Source organism: Leuresthes tenuis, unplaced genomic scaffold, assembly GCF_036924035.1.
Source record: "Leuresthes tenuis unplaced genomic scaffold, fLeuTen1.0.hap1 SCAF_11, whole genome shotgun sequence".
NCBI lineage: Eukaryota > Metazoa > Chordata > Actinopteri > Atheriniformes > Atherinopsidae > Leuresthes > Leuresthes tenuis.
In genome coordinates this window covers 7,248,259-7,265,041 of record NW_027325365.1, presented here as the reverse complement: position 1 = coordinate 7,265,041, position 16,783 = coordinate 7,248,259, and the positions used below count along the sequence as shown (strand labels likewise).

General features: G+C 37.7%; 1 protein-coding gene across 1 annotated transcript in view; it reads right to left on the bottom strand.

Annotated features, from left to right (window-relative positions):
- Positions 1–14,565, bottom strand: part of pdgfc (platelet derived growth factor c) — a 45,990-nt gene extending 31,425 nt beyond the window's left edge. Inside the window, exon 1 of the mRNA XM_072395244.1 lies at positions 13,822–14,565. Coding sequence (XP_072251345.1) covers positions 13,822–13,999 — 178 coding nt within the window. The 5' untranslated portion in view covers positions 14,000–14,565. The remainder of the gene's footprint in view (positions 1–13,821) is intronic.
- Between the last annotated feature and the right edge of the window lie 2,218 nt (positions 14,566–16,783).

The window sequence follows — 16,783 nt, the reverse complement described above, 5'->3', positions numbered from 1 at the left end:
TTCTGTTTTGTGTGTGTTTAGAATAATATTTTATTTCTTGTCTTGACTTAAATGTAAGTGAGTCCTCTATGACTTAATGTATGTAGGGCTTAAAGTTTGGATGAATTAATTCATCTGCCTCTATTTTTCTGGTTGAAGAATCTACAAACAGTACATGTATATATTGTAATCACTGAATACAGGTTGAATGGATATCTGTTTTCTGGGAGAAGAATCTACATATGGTACATATATATATGCCGTAATAATTTAATAACTGTAAAAAAATTAATAAATGGAATAATTTAATCCGACTAGTTAATGTATGACATTAAATGTTTATTCCTCCCTTGTCACTGGGTAAATACTGGAAATAGAACTCTATAAAATATCTATTTCATGACTGAGTAAAAAAAACAAAAACAAAACTCTTGCCAGTATATTTATTCACATAATCACAAAAGTGCTATATGACAGGTAAAAAAAGATGAGAAACCACCACTTTTACAAACAGCAAATTTGCCAAAGATGAAACAAGAATGATATAGTTTACCCTTCCTGAAGTTTTTCTTTAGTTTACCCTTTCCATCACTAACTGGAGTGGCAAACTGCCCAGAATATGTCATATAAATTATCACCCGGACACTCATTCCAGACCCACAACACTATCTTTAACAGTAGTCAAGATCAAAGGCCTGTAATGGTCATGTATATTTCAAGTCCTTTTGAGGATTTATGTTAACCCCTTTGTATCTGCTTCCATGTCTCCCAGTGTAACACTTTGCTGTGTCACCACAAACAATAAGCCCACCTTACTCCCTGTGGTTAGATTGACTTATCAGTTATCGATCTCCATATACTAGGACAAGTGGGTTACACTACATTCTGGCACTCTGTCACAGCTCACATAAGACACACCTAGCTGGAATACATCTATAATTGAGATTATTAGTTATATCTGTGCTTTTCTGGCTATGAGGTCAAAATCTACTGCTGGGGGAAATGCCACATCCTGCAGAATTTGATTTTGAACAATGTGGTCACAATGCATACTCTCCAGCTACAGTAAACACTACAGAGTGTATGAGAGAAGTGTATTGTGCTTTAGTGGAGACAGAAAATAATCGACCAAATGGCTTATATTACATTACTTCCATTGCTATGATTATTGACATATTTTGATTAGATAATTAGTGTAATTGCAGATAATTTTCAACCACTTAACTGAATTTGTCATTTCTTGTTTGCCTCAAATATGGAGCCAGGCAACATCTCTGCACCAATCACTTAACCACAACAAGAAGAACCGCACTCCCTTTTAATCCAAAAATACAATTAATTTACTGGCATTTAGCATTGCAATGTAAGAAAACAGAGATGTTTGGTAAACAAAGACAGATGGCACAAGGACATAGAGACAGTGTAGCTACTTCAACAGTCATCTAGATTCCAAGTAACAAAACCAAATGGGAAAAAAAAAATTGGCATCTCTACTGACTTACTGGAAGGGAAAGAGGGGTTGAATGAATAAAGTGCATTCTTCCAGTAAGTCAATCAATGTTGCCAACATTTTTCAAATTGTACAAGGACAGCAGCTCTTCTGGATACAATAAAGTGACAGAGTATCATATATTCCTCACAAGTTTATCCAGTGTGCAACTGACTGGAATAAAACAGGCCAAGCAAAACAGTAGGATATGATGTATCCTGTAGTGTTATGTTTTATGCTTTCGAAAATTAATTTAAATAAGTTTAAAGATATCAGCACATGTTCTCCTTTGCAACTTTGTCATTTGACCATTTTTTGTTTTGTGAGCATTATATTCTAATGAAATGCTAGACTAAATTAGTCAAAGACAAAACAATTTCCAGAACCATGTAACAGCCCTGTTGTAGAGTAGTGACATGAAAATTAATATAATTAAATTTTATTAAACAGCAAATGCTGAAGGTCTTGCTCTGCATGCAGACAGCAACACACATACATGCACACACAGTTGGCAAAATCATTCCAGTCAGTCATAAGGTCTAATAGCTAATGTGCATTTTTATTCCAGTTGGCTATAGAAATGGATACCCTCTCAAGGGGATCCAAGTGTAAGCATGCTGTGGCAGAGCGTATCCAGCATGCATTGAAAACCTATTTGTGAGTTGGGGAAAGCCATACATTCTCAAAATAGTGTATGTTATTGGGTTACTGGCTATGTATGCCACTGGCATAGCATCGTATATCACATCTCACCATGTGCTAGGTGACATAATCCAGCCAGTATGAGACGGTGCAGAGCCGGTGATTACAGTGACAGGTGTGTTTTTTTTTTCTGCCCCTAAATGCACCACAGCTGGGATATTTCATGTCACATAAAGAAGTGGCACATAAAGAAGACACAGTAGTGGCTTGATTTCTATTGGCATGCATGACATGTGAGTTTGTATTATAAGTATGTCAGGTAACGAGAACTGAAAGCTAGAGAAATGTACCCACATAAATTTTGTGGGATTACATTTAAAGAGAAGCTGCTCCATCAGGGCATGCCACATGAGCAGCACATGGAGAAAACTGGTTTTGAAAAGAAGTAGCTGACAGTACATCAATTCGGCTTTGCATAAATGAGTTTCAGCAAGTCAAGTAGTCCAATAGAGCCACTGATGTGAAGTACATGATCATGCTGCATAGAATGTACATTCATCATCTATCTGAATGTTAACCTAATAATTTATTTCAATACTGATTCTATAAGTTGGTTAGTAGATCAAGTAAAAAGGGAAGAATGTCTCTCTCAGTTCTTATCCTTGTCAGATATATGCACACAATGATTAAGCACAAAAGGAACTAACTTACCAATACTGTACAAAACAAAGACACAGAAACAAAGCAGTAAATTAACCGTAAAAATGTTTTAAAGTATGGAAATTAGACTTGGAAAAAAATTCCACCATTTCGTGGAAAATGAAGATTTCATTGAAAGCAGCACACATTGGTGAGATTTAACGTCACTAATAATGTCAGGTGCAGTTATTGATTGTCAAACAACATTTGGCAGAATAAGCAGGACAAAACACGCCAGGTTTTTACAAACACCATCAACACTATATCATAAATTATCAATCTGTTACCATCTGATTGAACAAGAGTACATTAGGTCATTTTTATGATCGCAGAATATGAGACATGGTTTTAAATTTATACCTTTAGTTAATGCCCATTCCAAGAAGCACTCAGCTCCTTAACCCGAGCCTGCAACTAACACACAGACGTTCTTCATTCTCATATTTACTGCTGAAACTGATTCTGTTCTGCTCTGTGTGTATGTGTACTCTAAACTATATGAAGCTGTTCACAGATCACTAACTTTTAGTGCTGCTTTCTAAAATTAGCCGCTTAATGATGGTGCTTGATAGCTGTGAAATATCTCTGCTGCATCAGATGAACCAAGTGGCTAAGTTTTACACATGATGGACCCTTCAAATCATAATGAGGAGCAAGCGAGACATGCTAAAGTCGACAACTGAGTGTCTTTGTGCCAGTATTGGGTCTACAAACTATGACCTCTCAAGTTTTGAGACTTTCTCCATCTCTCAATTATCTATGATTGTCAAAAAAAGTGCAATATCTATCGGTGTCACAGGTCTTATTATAATGATTATTTGGGGTTTTGCTCCCCCTGAGCAAAAAATTATAAAATTCTTAATCATCAGTAGCCTACCACCATTGAGGCATCTAATGGCTTCATCAACAGCATCTAGTAATCTGTTGTCAATTGACCTAAAGTAAGTGGTTGATTAAGGATGATGCATTTGCTAAGGAAAAATCAGACCTAAGTCTAATTTGTCTAATTTGTTTTGTTATGCTCTGGTTATATTTTAAGTAATGTCATGTGAGGCCAAGTCTTACACTATCATAACAGACGTAGCAGTGATCTCCACATTTTTTTCATTTCAATGTCTGGCAAATGCAATATGATGCTGATGAAACCAAGTGGCTGCTATTTTTTAGACAAATAGTAGATCCATTACAGGATCTTTTTCTGTTAGGAAATGATCACATCAGCCAAATAGCATGCCCAGCACAGGCCGTAACGTCACTGCCAAGATTTTTAGTCCACCTGAAATCACTGTTCCCTAAGAACACCTGTGCTTACAGGAAGTCTCAGCTGTAAAGCCAGAACCATATTGGCAGTCTTGTTTGAAGTCTTCACAGCATCAAATTGATCGATATATGTACTTAAAGAGAGACTTCTGTTTTAGAGTGAATATCTTACACACTTTTATGACCCTGAAGTTCTTCCCCAACAACTGTGGAAAAATAAGCTTTCCTCATTTTGCATGTTTTCAAACCAATTAAATCTGTGTACGCAGAAAGGAAGGCAGGAGACAATCCACACACTGAGAGAAAATAAAGCAGACAAAGCACACAATGCTCATTCACAATGAATTGCAGATATTTTCTCTTACAACAAATTTTGACTAAGCGGACATATACGCCACCCTTCATGCAATACCAGCACTTATTTAAGCAGTTGAAATTCAAAAACTGTCCTTTTTTTATTTTCGCTCTGGTAGTCTCATAGGCATACACTTCATTTTTAATTGTTCTAGTCTTTGTTCAGCCCTTTTCATTTGTTGCTGTTTTGCTCTGCACCAGATAGTTATGCTGTAACTACTTGAGGCATTCTGCCAAACCTGCTGATAACGTTCAGCAAGTTGTTTCTCAAAGGCAGCAAAATTGCTATACAATCTGGGTAATTTAATTCTAGAGATAAGGAAAAAAAACATGGCAGAACAATTAGCTAACACATTTAGGGTGTGAAAGAGTAATATAAGAATATCAAACCAGTAAATGTGCAACTGCCAAAACAAGCATTTACAAGGACTGATTAAATTAGATTTTGAAATGATACTTACAAGCTGATGGTGTAACATACTTACAATCCTTATCTGCAAAGGGATGATATTTCAGAAAATTTGGTTCTTATTTGAGGGCAGCAGACGGAGGCAGGACACTATGACCATTACATACACTGAGCAGATAAAAAACCTGAAGATGAGAAACAGCTTGATACACTGAAAATGTTATTCAGAAATAACATTAGCCTGGCAATGTTTGCAGAGCATGAGTCTGTTTCCTCACCAGCACCTTGATCTCTATATTCATACAGTTTAAGTTTATTCATACAAAATGGAGAGCAACAAGTGCAACTACCTAAACTATCATAGATATTTCTTCATTTCTTTCAACCTTTTCAACCTTTCAAGATCAGGGGAAGGTGCCATTAAATTTGAGAAAAGAAAAAGATTTCATAGAACTTTTTTAACCTAAAAATTTCAGTTTCAACTTTCAGTTTCATTCAAGCTTTCCTATTTCCTATCCATATGTTTAAGATAAATATGGTCTTTCACTCACGAGTCCATATGAGGGAATGATCAGATTAATTTTCCAGGCTGGTTTTTTTAGTAAGAGTGACTTAAAAGTATTTGGTTAGGTTTAGGCACAACACTACTTGGTTCTGGATTGAAAATATGTGGTTAGAGCATACTGCTAGAACAATCAGAGAAACAAATTAACTTGACTTCTGCTCTCTTCTTGCAACATCTCTAGATCTAAACTAAAAGGAAAACGAATTAGGAAATAAGAAATTTCGAGTTCGTAACTTTGAGGATGTAAATGTAATGTCATTCTGGATTTCTAAGCTGCTTGCTAAAATATGTACCAAACAAAACTCTTTAAACAGACTTGTTAGGTCATTGTTTTATGCATTACCTGTCACCACATTCATGCTATTTGCCAGTATTACCATTTTATCTATTTTCCCATCTTATCTTTTTTAGACAATTAGACTTTTTTAGGCTATTCCAAAGCGCTGCCCAACTGCACAGAACTTGATAAACTCTGACACAACCAGGCACAGACAGAGTGGGTGTCTGCAAAAACTATATTCTACTAAACCTCTAACCCAGATCCCTTGAAAACTCCCTTGACTTGGGATAGACAGTGCACTGGCTGCCTGAAATGACAAACAGCAGGCGGGCAGTGGCATGCTTTGCTTGCCAAATACAGCACTCCGTGTTCAAATAGTGCTGACAGGGAAAACATTGATACGGTTCTTTAGGGTCACCTTCTCTGGTAGGAGAGTTTGAAGGGAACATCTACCTCTGTCCAGACACATAGACCTGCTTCTATTCAATTGAAAAGTGCAGCTATTGTTGAAAAACTGCAAGTCCAAAATATCTGTAGGGATTCTCTTTTTTTGTGCTTACATTAAATGTTTCATGTTTAAATGGACACAGATTTCATTTGTGGCATCCATGATAGACAAGAACAAGAAGCCAAAATCCTTAAAAATATACTGTCTCCAATGCGAAAATAGGACTTATTGAACTTCTCTTTGTATACATGGTTAACATTAGACAACAGTTACGCATGTTGCCCTCTTTGTGCCATGTTAAGTTCAATGAACATGCAAGCCATCCATTTACTTTGGGGGTTTAATTCAGCCAAGCATACGGGCTGCTATAGAACTGCCCACCACAATGATTAACTGCATAGTGCTGCACTCATTCATTCAAGCATCAAAGTATAGATTACTTTCAGAGAATCAAGCTTTCCCAGGGAAGCAGGTTTAGGAAACATCTGACCTGTGTTAGAAAATGAATGGAGATTGCAAGGCAGGCTAGTTTTGTTTCACTGGTTTAAGAGCCTTACTGTAATTTTAAATTAAAACATAGAGTTAAGCACTATGGAGGAAACCACTTAAAATAACATAGTAGAAATGTGTATGCCATCTGGACACATTTGTAGCTTCTGGCAGAAGAGGTTTAACCCTATATAACTCACTGTGTTTGGTCTTGGCACAACAGATATTTTAACAGTTGGCTGAGATATAAAAAAAAAATCATAAATTTGTAAGCTTATATTGCACTGTAATTTGAGAAGACAGTGTCTGCAATTCTAAAAGAATAACTATTTGTTGCAGCTTGAAAACCTGTCAAAGAAGTGAAGTGATATGATCATTTAAAGATAAAAAGCTTTTGTGTTATGGTCTTTTTAGGTTTAAGCTCTGTCACTTCATTTAGAAAAGAAAATCTCTACCCATTTGGTAAATGCACTTCTCACTAACCCAACATTGAAAGGGGTTAATTTGAATGGTGGAATGCATCTGGTTCCTATAAAGTAGAATATCTACAGACGGATGACAAATTAAAGGAAAACCCCCAACCCTTGACCCCTACAGTGAGGAGATCCGGTGGCTCTGGTATGCTATGGGGAGTAATTTTGCAAGCAAGGTTGGGCTTCATTTGTCTACTTAGAAGGGAGATCTCTACAAATCAGTACAGAGATTCTTTATGATAAAATACTTATTTCCTGAGAGTAAGTCGACTTGCATCTGGTTGAACAACAGTGGCCATATCAATAAGACACAATGGGTCACTCAGTGATTTGATGAATGTGAAAGTAATGTGAATAATAAACTATAGCTTTCTCAGTCACCAAATCTCAACCCTATTGGGAGATTTTGAACCAGTAAGTTAGACAGGACTCACCACCAACAATTTAATGTATTAAAGTAATAACATTTAAAAATGTAGTGCTTAATCTCTCCACCAGAGTTCTAGTGACTTGTAGTATCATTGCCAAGGCAAAATTAAGCTGTTCTGCAGGCTATGTGGCAGCCTAAATTACACTAAAAGGGATTTTTTTTGGATCATTTTGTAGCATTAAATAACACACATAATGGTGAGATCCTTTAGAATACATAGTGTTAAAATAGAAAACAAAAAAAACATTAAGAATGATATCATCTAACATGACTAGGCATTTAATTTGCCAACAACTTAATGAAATCAGTCTGGTATTTCCTTTCATTTATCACTTGTCTGCAGCTTCAGCTCACAAAAAGCAAAGTTTTAAACATTACTTTATTATAGGCTTCTTGTCAAAATGCTACTTTGGAGTTGCGATTGACCTCTTCCCTTGAGTTTATACCCAAAGGGGAAAGTACTTTAGAATTTTAGTCCTCAATAAAGACGTCAGTCACCTAAAAATGAATAGGATTTGACCTGTGACCAAAATAACACCTCTCTCTTTGCTACTCTATAAGTGAGTTGTTCTCAGCTATCTTGAAGAAAGGTTAATGTACTTTCCATTACAGCTGAAACAGCCATAATTCATAAAGAGACCACCCAGTCTCTTTCCTGTTTTTAAAATCTCCACTGGAAATGTCTTATTTGTCTACATCATAATCTAATGAATGCACAATGCACCTCTGTCTCTGTCTGTATGCTTACGTGGTACACGGCACATGTTCCCCATAGGACTGTGACCTTTCCAACCCCAGTCCTCCCCCTAATCTTATAATCTTTAGTGAACAGCAGCCTCTGTGATCATTTGCAGGTCTAGTGGGGTGCATACCTTCCTCCAGTGGCGCTCAGAGGATATGTGGGTATATCACAGGTAATCCTCATCTCCTACAAATATCTCTGGGAAAATTTTGGTGAGAAAATCTGAGTCTGTGCTGATGACTGGGATAGGTAAGGATAAAACAATGGCTTTCCACAGGAAAAAGAAGAGAAACCACTTAACTCAGACAAGGTGATAAGAGGAGGTGTCCTGCGAGATGACCTGTGTGATTGGTAAACTGAAACGCGTCTTCAGCTGAATGCGTAATATTACAAACTGGCATCTTTACAGCAAATTACAGCCTAATGTTCGATGGGGACTGTGAACACTATAACATTAAGAAAAGTCATCACAACATGATGAAACAAGTTTATACAGACTGTTAGGTAATAAACTTGAAGACAGGGTTAAAGTCTAACTCTATATAAAAGTCAGTTCACTTAGAGAGTAATCATCGACTTAAGTTCATATCCTCACTGCCAGTGCCAAATGGACTATAAATGTTGTAGCTTTATAACTTATCACTTATTATAACGAATGGAGATGAATAATGTTGCCCGCATCACAAGCTCTGATCCTACATGTTCTCGTGTTAAAAGATAATACTACACAGATGAGGCCTTTAACACCAGAGCTGAGGCGTAGGTTTGCATATTCATTAGGGACATGCCCCAGCCTACAATTTTGGAGAGCAGAACTCTTCTGTCGAATTTCTGAAGAAACCTCTGAACTCATTACTTTTGGAATGAAGTCATAATAGATAATTCCAATGTTAGGTCCCAGAGGCTGCATGGTGATCAATTTCAGCATGCTAGATGTGGCTGGGCAAAAGCGAGGGGAGCTATCTGAAGGCTCATGTCATTGTATTGCACGGCTGTGGGAGAGCTGTTAGCTGTTGCTGATGTACTGACAAGAGTAAGTTGTCAGTTGTTGTAAAAAAAAATGCATCCTTAAGTTTACTTCCTTCAAGCACAAATGATCCCGTGGGTAAACTAACTAGGACCTAAAGCAGAAGAAAAATAAAGAAGATGCTGGCTAACAAACACTGAAGCTTATTTTACTGTAAAAATATCAACTGATGTGAGCTAGCTGCTAGCTATCAATATTCAAAATTCGAGAAGAAAAAACAAGATTTCAGATTAAGTCCTAATCAACCCATTCTCATACCAAGTGTGTCAAATATATAACAATTTGTCAAAGCTTATCTGAGATATACACAAGGTATCTTTTGGTTTTTGTGTGCTAAAAGATTGGCCATAATAATACAGATACTGATGGCAAATGTAGCAACAATACCCTCATAAGGGGGCTGGAGGTGAGGTTAAAGAAAATCACAAGAATTAGAAACAGGCAATCAAGTCTGAAACCACTTGATAAGAGCTATTCTGTCACTTTCTTGTTTTAATTCAATTACTCTTAACCTAAATCTTTATTATATTGGAGACGTTTAATCTTCTAGTTTACAAAACATGACAAAAATAAGAAGCTGTGGTGTACATAGTGTACAAAATGTTAAAGGAAGAGCAGATGATGATGATGATGATCTCATGGTACTCAGACACTTGCAACATGTCACTTGGTTATTTCTCCTACTGTGAAGAAAAACAACTGTTTGATTGCAGCCATCAATTGGAGATTTTTTTCAGGGCCATTGTTGGGACCGTGCAACAGATCCATCATGCACACATGGACCATTACTCGAGGTTGTCACAGGATTGTGTGTATTGCCATGGAGAGTAGAGTTATTGCCAGACATTTTTTGGGGATAATAATTGTTGAACTTGTTTCCTGAACATGATGGACTCATCAGAAAACGACAACTTCCAAGATTAGGTATTTGGAACCACTATCAGGCTAGTGATATAATGTTTTTTTTCTTCTGTGTGTGTGTATGTGCTTATGTTTTACGTTATAAGTGGTATTAAATTGTTGTAAAATTCAAATAGCTGTCTGTTACTGTGCTTTGCTGCTGCCCTGGAGAGTGAACCCTTTAATCTTTGGTTTCACAAGTTTCTTTGGTTAGATTTAGGAATCATAACTACTGAGTTATGTTTAGCCTTCACAATTTCCTGGTTGGGAAAGATACTAAAACTTGTTTGTTAGAGTTACACACTAAAACTGTAGCTTAAGTTTATGATAAGATTGCTATGAAAAAAATTATTCACTTTGTTAATTGGGCAGGTGGGCATGATGATACAGAAATGAACAGTTTTATAATTTTTACCCAGCACATTGAAATATGAGGATAATTGCTCTCATCGAGGTGATTTATTATACCAAGAGGGCCTGAATAAATAGCAGTATGTTATGACATTAGAGGCAGAAAAGACTCTGATCCTACAAGTCCTCCAATTCATATGTGCTGCCTGTCCATACCCTTAAATATGATTCATAACAGCATCCAGCAAAGTAAAGCCCCTACAAGTGCCAGGAGGAATTACATCTCATATGGATGTTTCCAAATTGGAGCACAAGTCATTCTCAAGTCTTTCCTTTAAATAAAACACAAAATCCTCATAAAAAGTTAGAACGAGGGGACTGGATGGAATATTGTACAATCAATCAATATACAAGTTCTAGTTCTTGTTTTTAGAAGAGCAACTGCGTGCAGGATCAAAATTATACAACATTGCCAACCATGTCATGTTGTATAAAGAAGGTTTTCCTAACCATGATCAATTTCTAATCCTAATCCAGTAGTTTTGATTTTTCACCGTAACAGAGTGATATAAAAAAAGACTTTGTGAATTTTTTTCACATATTACCATGACAACCTGCAAAATGGCATCCATGTAAGTGACAGTTGTGTTGTAAAAAAGAATATATATCTTTCTGCTCAAACGATGATAGTAATATCTATGTCTAAAACCAATCAGAAAATTAAAAAAGTGTTTCAGTAAACTGTTGTCTTTCCACTGATGGAACACATGTTGGTCTTGAGCTAACATCTCATAACAGCCCGTGGTTGAAAGCCCAGCTTGTTTGCTCCATCCAACCATCCCTCCTTCCCCTGTATGTAAACTTTGTGTCTTGTTAAATGATAGACTTCACAATGACATACGTGCTGATGTGGAAACACCAATAAGTGGTGTATTTCCTTCATGTGGCTTGAAGGGGTGGTACTTTAAAGGAATGAATCATAAGTATGAACAAACAGCAGTCATGATCATTTCAGTTGGGGGACTTGTCCTGTTTGGGTTTAGGCAATAACATCACTCGGTTGGGTTAGAAAAGATCAGGGTAAGGATGAAAAAACTCATAATGATGGGTTGTGTTTGCCTGGAGGAGTATACGACACATGAGATCCTTTTTGTGAGGAGGGCAGTCTGCAGGGAATCACAGTGAGAAATGGGAAGATTAAGAATTAAAATTGGATCATTTGATGTATCAGAAATAATGTAACCTTTAGACATCAGTGTTGATTTAGTTTATTTAGAAAAACTCTATCATTAGAGGCAGTTGATTTTATAAGTTCCTATTCACTCTATATTCAAAGAAGCATTTTCATGCTGCAACTAGCAATCACGTCTAAGAATGGCATTTTATCTGAGTGAATGGATATGAAACATTATTAATGTGCCAACCACATGAAAATGACATGTGCAATGGTGGAAAAGGTAGAAAAGGAAATGCTCATGCACAGTGCTTGTTCTCAATGAGAGAAGGTCCCCTCTGATATCTCAGTGAGTCTTCACAGCCACCTGCCAAGTTTAATTCGACTGGAGACTATAATTCTCCAGGCAACAACTACTAAACATGCCAGACAGGTCTGGCTCTGTCCCCACGGTCAGATCGATATCAAATTGTCTCACAGAACATCAGCAATCAAGGCAGAACAGTGAACACTCAGACACTCCAGGGAAAGGTTATAGATGGCTAGGCCAGCTCTGCTCACAACCAACGTGTGGCCACTATTTTCAAGACGTCTTTGACAGTTTAACATCTTTTCCCCCACCTTTCCCCCATCACCTCCCTCATCCTTCTTTGTCCCCTCTCGTTCTTCGTTATTGTTTTCCTTTCTCAGTCGTCCTGATTAAACCTGGAGATCCCGATGGGAGGCTCTGATTTCCCAGCCCTGACTCTTACTGTAGTGAAGTCAGTGCTATATGTTCTCACGCAGCCCCAGTCGAAACTACATGCTATAGAAGCCTTAGTAATGAATTGAATTTGACCAGTGCAATATCTGCAAGATATAAACATGTCAATACTATTTTTTTTCTTCTATGCTTTGTAACATTTTTATCATTGATTGAATTTCATTTTTAATTTCACCAGAATTGGCATCACTGTCTAATTGTTTAGAGGGAAGCCTTTAAAAAAGTGACACCTTTTGACAGTGGAATTTTATTCTCTAGCAAAATATTTGCTGAAGTGAAGGTAGACCAATCATGTAGTCACGTAAGTGTTATTATTTCCTGCTAATCAATATAGGCTAATCTTACTTAATTTCATTTATGATATTATGAAACTATTAATGGATTAGCGTGTGATTCAGCAGCCTTTAATAACAAACTACCTTCCAAAAAGGTAAAGCTGTAGGAGAGTGACTTTTTGTGTGACTTTTTGTACATTAGTTAATATCAAAACCAGTCATGATAACTCCCATAACTCACATTTAGAGAATCATATGCACAGAAATGGAAACATTCTAAATAAGGGAGAGCTACTTTCAGCAAACTGATTAATTTGGCTTACATTTGTGCTGACAGTTTGTCCTGACATATTATCATTGATCTTCTGCGTTAAAATGTGAAAACTTTAAAAAGCTAATTTTGAGCAGGATGTTGCCTCTAAGTGAATGTCAAAACTGTCAGGTATAAAAGCTAGTGCATGGCAGAGTAAAGGGTTAAAGAATTGTGCACAACCTTTGCTATTTTTCAAAGGTTCCAAAGATATCTCTGTGGCCAGTGTACACTCCCACTCCATACAGAAACAAAGAACCTTGTTGTTTAATTACCCATGATGGCAAAAATCATTAGAGGGTAATTATTTACCAATCCAAGTAGAGATAGATATGCCACTACATGTGCCAGAATGTAACACTAAACACTGAAAAACTAAATTTAAGTTTTACTGCACTTAGTGCTGTCAGTTCAGAGGGGAAGGCAATTACATCGCCGGGAGCAACTTCTGCTGAATGAATGGAGCCTTTTCTATGATCAGAAGAAAAACTCCTCCCGGGGGACGTGGAATTTCAGGAGCGTTTTCCCTCTAAAACACACACACGGGTATACTTTAAAGGTAAAAGGTAATTTTGCACTTCCTCTCATGGACAATGCTCTTTGAACTAAATTAAATGCAACCATTCATGCAAATCCACATGTGCATTTTTTTGGCTGAAAGTCCAGTAAGAAAGAACCTTTTGTGTGAGTGTGAAAAATTCACAAGTCTACGTTCAATTTCATAACTTTGCTGAATGACAGAAAAACGCAAACAAAACTCACCGTTTTGCTCCTTTACACTTGGAAGGTGAAATTTGCTGACATGACTCGATTCAGCCTCCGTGCCATATTGTTGGAGAAGCGATGCCAGAAGGAATATTAATGGAAGGATCATTTGGATGAGTGGTAGTTGGCGATCACGAAGCGCTGTAGACGGGGTGGTTTGTATCACCACACACATGCGTCGTTTACAGGACACCAGTGTTGTTTTGGACACATTTGGGGAGGATAAACGTTGAGTAAAATCCACATAATCTTAATAATCAGTCCTTCGGCAGAAAGTGAAATTTTAACCCGAATGAGAACAAATCCTTTCCAGAGCCTTCAAACCTGCCTCTACTGCGCAGTGCAAGTGCGCACCTGTTGGCTCTGGAGAAAGTTGGACACTGATTTGAACAAAGTTTGGTTTTAAGCCGTTACAATCCTGGTATTAGTTGGAAAATCGTCCGTATGCACGCATATCATCTATGGTACGAGATCATTAGAACTACGCAGATGCATTTTGACTCAAGAGCGCGCCCAGGGTGCGTTCTTAACTTCGTTTTATAAATCCCAGTAGATCTTTACGCATTAGAGCAAAAGCTCACACACAGAGGCAGAAAGAAAGTCCAGCAACCTGATACAGTCTGTGACCAGAAACCATCCGCAACAGCGAGACGCGTTCTGTTGTCTGGCGCGGTCTGGAGTCATAACTTGAAGTCTGAGATAAAATATCGCTTCGCGGACGGGGTTGGGTTTTTGGAGACTGGCGACTGACGGCACAACAGGTGCTATACATAAAGCACAGCTTCCCAGCAGAGGAAACTCCCCAAGATGTTAACCATTCCGCTGCTGTCTGATTTAATGAGGTGTTTTGCAGTTCCATGTCTTTGTTACACTTCTTGCAGTTTCACATTTCCAGCACTTTGCAGAAAAGGTTTCAACGTTTGTAGGTGATCAACTCACTTCAGTTTATTATGAAGGAGATGGTCTTGATAGAAAGTAGCCCTCAAATTAACTTCTCAGACTCTCATCTCCACAACTGAAGAAGTATGGCTACTTCAGATAAAGTAGAAAAAACCCAAACAAACAGAGATAAAAACGTTTCTGTTTCTTGTCTCTGTTGCTTGTGGATTAACCACTTTATTCTATTTCTTACTCTTAGGAAACTTAACAAATAATCAGTTTAGCCTCATTAGAGTAACGATACTGTTAATATTAATACAAATGATAATACTACTAACTACCAATAATAGTGATTAGACACATCTCCCGCCTCCGTGTTTAATCAGTTACCCCCTTTGTACAGTTTGGTGCCAAGATTTGGCCCAGAGCACTGTGTTCAAACAAATTCATAACATATACATGGTTAAACAATGTAGTCCACTGTGCATTTTCATATCAGGAGCTTTATGATTCAAAGGGAAACTTTCCAAAAGAACAAATGCCCAAGACAGTTTTTTTTTCGCTTGATTGTTTAAAAGCTTGATTCATTTCCCCCCTTAGAGAAATGAAAGATACATGTCTACCTAAAGCAAAACTCTTTGACATACTGTTGTGTGCTCTGCCCAAATGTTTCTGTGGAAGGAAATGTTTAAAGACTTCTCAATTTGTCATATCAAAGCAGAGACACTGCTTGGAACAATACTCCCTCCTGTTCCCAATTTCCTTTCTCCCCAGCACAATGTAGTACCTCATCAACTGTGTTTCATGTGGTTCCTCCCATCCTATTGTAGGCTAAATCCACCAGTGTATCCCCCTGCTGTATGGTTAAATCTGCTGCAGCACAGACACAACAATCAAAGGAGAGCTTGAGACATATTGAACCCATTGAGCAAGACACATGATGCAATGCTGCAGCAATTTAACCCCAGTCTCACATAGCTCAGAAACTACCACCGCAAAGAAAAGCGTAGAACAGGCATCTTTGCAGGATCAAGGTATGAAGAGAGGTTTTATTGGTTTTAATTAAACATAATGTTTAAGGAAAGAAAGCTTGAGGCATTGATTCAGTCATTTCATAATTGTGTTGCCCCCGTGGAGAGGGGCATATAGAGGTCTTGATGTGCTTCCTGCAAGGGCCAAAGCTCTTTGTGTAAAGGAGAGTATCACATTCCAGCCCTGCAAGGGCCTGCAGCAGATGTCAGCACTTCACATTGTGGAATCCCTCTCTCTTTCACTCTCACACACACATGCATACACACACTCAATCACCCCATGAGGCTTTGTCTGCAAAAGTTGGCTATTTTGTCTCGTTCTCCACATTTGATCACAACTTCCATGGTGGTCTTGCGAAACGTTGAGGCTTTGATACAGGAAAATAAAATAAACAGAGGAAATTAGGAACAAGGTAAACCTTTTGGGTCACAGCTTACATGCACAGACATGCTGACCATGAGGAGAGCTATGTGTCCACTGAACAAACTGGAAATGGAAATATATATGATTGAGAATTCCCAACCATCAGCTCTCAGATGAATCCCTATTTCTATGGGGCACATATTGTCAAACAAACAAATTCCCTCTCCCGATCAGCCTACATTGCATTTGTCACAGGTTCTACAAAACATTGGTTTTGTTTCAAGTGAAATGAATGGAAACACAAGGGAGTGGGTGTGCTTTTTTAAATCATCTTTCAGCATTATTGCACCCAGTTGAAAAAAGCCTTCTACCAAAAGGTTTTAGCATAACATATATCAACATAAGGGTATTTTTACTGTGTAGCCCTATGAAATGGAATTCAATACCGTAAAACAATTCCTTGATTTTGGGATACCTTTTACTCACAACAGATTAATCAAAACACTGATATCCAGATGAGACAAGTATCCAGTTATATTAGTGAAATCTTGATTGCATTCTAATAATTGAAATATAAAAGTGTGGCCCTTATGGTTATCAATTGCCCCTGGCTGCGCTTGGCTTTGAAACCAGAGCCCCCTGGTGGTGCCCTTCAGGGCTACAGGTGACCTTTTGCCCTCAGAGT